Below are 4,668 nucleotides of genomic sequence, written 5' to 3'. Positions count from 1 at the left end.
CTTGGGGTAGCTGCTGTACAGCACCTGCAGGAGACTCCCATGCTGACCTGTGACTTGGAGGACATCTGGGAATATCATGCATGCCTCCCACAGCTCTACATTCACGCTGTTCAAACAGACCACCGGCTAATTATGGCTTCCCCAGATCCCTGAGCTGAAGAAATCACTACAGACTAAACCCCGGGTATGACATGTTTTCTTTTGCCCCCTCTACTGTGGTTTAGTAGTTAGATTCAGCAACAAACAATGAAAATAAACTCGGCTCAAAGTACTGAGAGTACGGGACATGAGTTTGTTGCCAAAAATGCCAGGTATTTAAAAAAAGATTGTGTCAAATAACCACCCTTGTTTTATTAGTTTCTGACTCAGCCTCTTGTTATAGAGCTGAAATTTAAGCCTATAATGAATATCTAGACAATTGAGAGGTAAGAATGATACTTTCATATCTTTTATTCAAGATATTACCAAATATTTACAACACTCAAAATGTGCAGACTCCTGATCCATTCAGCATTCTGTGACATCCCAAAAATAAATAACTTTTATTTGAGGGGGGGGGAGAAGGAAAATCGAGTCTGTGTAGAAAAATAAATACGAAATACTTCATTTGCTGTGAAACATTGTCACAGGGAATGTGGAATGAATTGTCATTTTTTTCTCTCATGTTTCAAAACAGAGCAGTTCCTCAGAGCTCATTTTGTTTTTGCAACATTCATAGTCGCAGTGGTCTTTCTTTCTTCATATCCGTCCTGTCTGTCCTAAGTGCTCCCCTGCAAACATTACAGTCCTTGCAACGGGAAATATGCTGCTCTCCTCTGAGGCCTGAAGCACAGTCGCTGGCTCCTCATCTGGTCCACTGGTTCTGCAGGCTGGATGATCTGTGAAAGAAATATAAATGTGATTTAGAAAAGAAAAATGACAATGATGTAATCTGGTTGTGACTATGAGGTAGCCATAAGCAATGCAAACATCTCTATATATATTCACAAAAAATGCATATTTCCCACTTTGTAAGCAGCAGTTTAAGTTTAAAGTAGCTGGTGAAATGTTGTGGCTGTCTCACAAATCATGTGGCAAATATTTTTATATTTGTATTCAGTCTAGAGCGACCCACACCCCTTTCATTACGAAATGAAACATACTTAATGCCTTTTAGGAGTGGTTTATGCCATACAGATATTTCAGCTAAAGTATATTGGAACATTACAACTACTTTTCATCCTGGTGGTTGTGCGTAAAATGTGCATTTTGGCACAGCTCGTCTCCCTGCAGGATGTATGTGAAAGTCACTCATCTTACCTTTCTTTACCATCCACAGCAGCCCTGTTAGTGGGTAGTTGTAGACAAGGACCACGAGCCCCCCATTCTCCAGACCGAGAACGCGTAGCTCAGGCGCTCGTTCGCCACGTAGCTGCAGCTGGTCCCCCGCGCGTCCAGCTCATCGCTCTGCAGAACTTGGCACAGGAAGTCGATGTACCGGGCCGCCAGCTTCAGCGTCTGGATCTTGCTGAGTTTGTCCGACGGGAGGGTGGGAATGATCTTACGTAACGACGTGAATGCCTCGTTGAGGGACTGCGTCCGTTGCCGCTCGCGGACGTTGGCCATCACGCGCTGTGTCTGTAGGTCATCGAAGGAGGGCGCGGGGCTGCTGCTGGCTTCGCTGTCGCCGCTTCCTGCGCTGCCGCCTCCGCCCTCGCAGCTCTTTCTGCATTTCTTCTTTCCGGGGCTCGGACTCTCAATGTCTCCCTCCTCCTCTTCGTCCGCGCGCCTCCGTGTCACCCGCCGCTTCCTCGCGCCCCTCCGCGGCAGCTGACGGTCGGTCTCCTCCTCGCTGTTCCCCGCACTGTCCATTGGGGAGGAGTCCTCTTCCCGCATAGTCTCTTCCAAACCGTTTCTATAGTCTGTAGGAGCGTAATAACTCCTGACCAAAATTCAACGAACTGGATACAACATCAGCAAACACGACAGGTAATAAGAAGTGTGGCCTGTAAAGGGGAGTGGGCGCCACAGAGAGGGAGAGGTGTCTGCAAGACTGGGACGACCGGGGCTCTTATAGCGGGTATAGCGGGCAGGAGGATTTTGGGGAGCGCTGTGATTGGGTGAGGAGGGGTGTAACACAATACTGCAGGGGAAGGAGAGTTCTAGCTATAATATCAAAAATGGTGTAAAGCTGCTTTACGCCAGATTGCGTAAGGGAAAGTGTACAGAGGCGGTATAATTGAATCACAGGTGTAGATTTGTGCAAGAACAGGAAATGTTTTTTTTTCCCCCAAATGAATAATGATGTTTCTCTACAAAGCAAATCTCTGTTCAATGTCTATAAAAAAACGTTTGACAACAGGGCTAATTTGTGCCATTTTTCAACTTATTTTTAAACGATGCTTCTATACGTGGAAATGCGTGCTGGACTTCCTTTTACCTTCTCCTATCGCAAATAAATGAAAGCAACAGAGAACATAACAGAAATCCCCCACATGCCTGCTGTATGTTGTACAGGTCTAGACATGGGAGCAGTGGTGGCGGTGAAAGATATCAAACCTACTGAAACACAGGAGGTTGTCACAGCAGGAGGTCTCTGCTCATATAAGCAGAGCGAGGTGTTTATTTTCCCGTCAGCGGCCCCGCGTTGAGGTATGCGCTTAAATGGGTCTGACTCCCGCAGGGATCTGCACCGCGGCTCAGGTTTAAAAGACGGGCCGTCCCATGGTGCTCTCAGGGCGGATCCGTGCTCACAGCGGGGTCGCTGAAGGCGGTGTACGGCTGGAGCGCAATGCAAACACTGGAGGTGATAAAGATGGACTAGGTAGAGAGAGGGAGAGGCAGAGCGAGAGAGAGTTATACACTCGCACACAGAGTCTAAACACGCACACATGACCACCCAGCTCTGGGGTTTACCACGATACAATATCAAAATCCAGCAGGGATTCCTCTACATGTGGCTGAAACTAGATATGGCAACTTTTGGAGGTGGTCTGTGGTGTGAATTTTCTAAAGGGAGGCCTCGCCTCTGTTCGGAGGTTGACACACGAGGAGGTCCGCAGCAGAGGCGGTCTGGTCCCTTAACCTCCGCCAGCGCCTTTCGGGCCTGGATCTCCCTGAACAGACTCAATTAACACCTCAGTGCCAAAGATAACATCCAGCGTCACGCAGTGAGCTTTGGGTTTGCCATTCAAATCCGCCGGATCTTTACTCATTTGCACATGACACGGTTGCTAAAGGCTTTAATAAGGGGCCAATACAAATTTCAGATTTGTTCTCACTTTCTTTTGAGGTAAAGCTGCACTCAATCACACCTGATCCACGTTTGACATCAGGCCAGGTGAGACTGTGCCGCTCTCCAAGGTGCTGAAATAACACCTGGAGCTTCAGTCTTGCATAGAAATCGCCCTGTACATATAGCATATCCTCTAGAAAGTTATATTCAACGTTACTGTTTTAAATATTTACACTTTTAACATATTTGAATGCAGCCATATAATACAAAAAAAGATTTGGGGGTCATAAAACTGTCAGGGCATTGACTGAGCATGATCGTATGATCCTGTCCTATAGTTCAAATTAAATGTAGAGCAAAGAACACATACATTATTGTAGTATATAGATTTATTTTAAGGCGCAACATATATTAAGTCAAATATTTAGAGGAGGTGCTCTCGGCTTGTTTAGGTCACGCCTAATAATTTATGTCGTTGGCAAAATAATATTCTGATGTAATTGCTTTACTTTTCTGTATGATAGGAATATTCTAACCGTTGTCAAGAAAACGTCTGTGTAGTTTAAAATATGTGTTGGTTTTCTTGATTTCAGAAATTGACCCATGCACATCACAGTTTGGGTAAAGATGACATGAATGTAAATTTTGAACAGTTCATCAGATCGAACAGTTCATTAATCTAATAAACGCAATACAATCTCCAAGGAATAAAGTTCACATTGGACTAATCTGACTCAGGTGTTCTCCAGCAGGTCCGTCATGAAGGAGATGTAGACGATGGCCAGACGGAGAGTGTCGATACGGGACAGTCTCTTCTCGTAGGCGAATGTCGGAACTTTCCTCCTCAGTTCATCAAATGCCTCGTTCAGGCTAAACATCCGCTTCCTTTCCCGCACATTGGCCGCCTGCCGCTGGACCACGGAGATGATCCTCCTCCGTTTGGACTTGCTGTGATGCCCGTGCGCTCCGTGGCTGTAGTACTTCGGCGCGCCCATCACGGCGCAGATATCCGCAGTGCGCACGTCGCTTTCCAAGTCGCTCCAGGGCGAATCGCTCAGCCGCGGGCTGGGTGCGTCATTATCCACCTGCTGTTTAGCTCCCAAACTGCACTTTTGCGGAAACTCCATCAGGTTCATGTCGTTGACAAAATCTATTAACGTGGAGTCGACTAAGCGGTCTTGCATCTCCACATTCAGTCACATACAGCAGTCTCACAGAGAATAAGTCACTTTTAGCCTGCTATTCTGTCAAGCGCAAAAGTGACGCCAATCAAAGCTTTCAGGTCTGACTGACCTCATTCAGCAGACGGAGAAACCAAAACAGAGGAGCATCTCAACGAGTCCAAATGGCTCCAAATCCGGTCAGAGCACTACAGGGTGAGATCCTATTTGGCTTAAATCCAAGGACCTTTCCTGCTGTTTTAATAAGTCGCCTATGCCTCCTCACAGTGCGAC

The 4,668-nt window shown here is 46.5% G+C and overlaps 2 protein-coding genes across 2 annotated transcripts; both read right to left on the bottom strand.

The window, feature by feature from the left end:
- Positions 1–435: 435 nt before the first annotated feature.
- twist1a (twist family bHLH transcription factor 1a) lies at positions 436–1,997 on the bottom strand. The gene is made up of 2 exons (XM_079288571.1): positions 1,300–1,997; positions 436–878 (listed from the first exon to the last, which is right to left on the bottom strand). The coding sequence occupies exon 1, from the start codon at positions 1,873–1,875 to the stop codon at positions 1,327–1,329; it is 549 nt and encodes a 182-aa protein (XP_079144697.1). The 5' UTR covers positions 1,876–1,997; the 3' UTR covers positions 436–878; positions 1,300–1,326.
- A 1,951-nt stretch (positions 1,998–3,948) lies between these two features.
- On the bottom strand, positions 3,949–4,398 carry LOC306791733 (fer3-like protein; the record flags this gene model as incomplete). Its single annotated transcript, XM_079288600.1, has 1 exon — positions 3,949–4,398. One exon carries the CDS (start codon positions 4,396–4,398, stop codon positions 3,949–3,951), a length of 450 nt encoding a protein of 149 aa, XP_079144726.1.
- Between the last annotated feature and the right edge of the window lie 270 nt (positions 4,399–4,668).

This window comes from Melanostigma gelatinosum (assembly GCF_949748355.1).
Source record: "Melanostigma gelatinosum genome assembly, chromosome: 17".
Lineage (NCBI taxonomy): Eukaryota > Metazoa > Chordata > Actinopteri > Perciformes > Zoarcidae > Melanostigma > Melanostigma gelatinosum.
Note: the sequence above shows the minus strand (reverse complement) of the source record. Positions and strands in the feature narration are given on the sequence as shown.

Coding starts and splice junctions, on each gene's coding strand:
- twist1a (XM_079288571.1), bottom strand. CDS start 1,875: ATGCGGGAAGAGGACTCCTCCCCAATGGACAGTGCGGGGAACAGCGAG.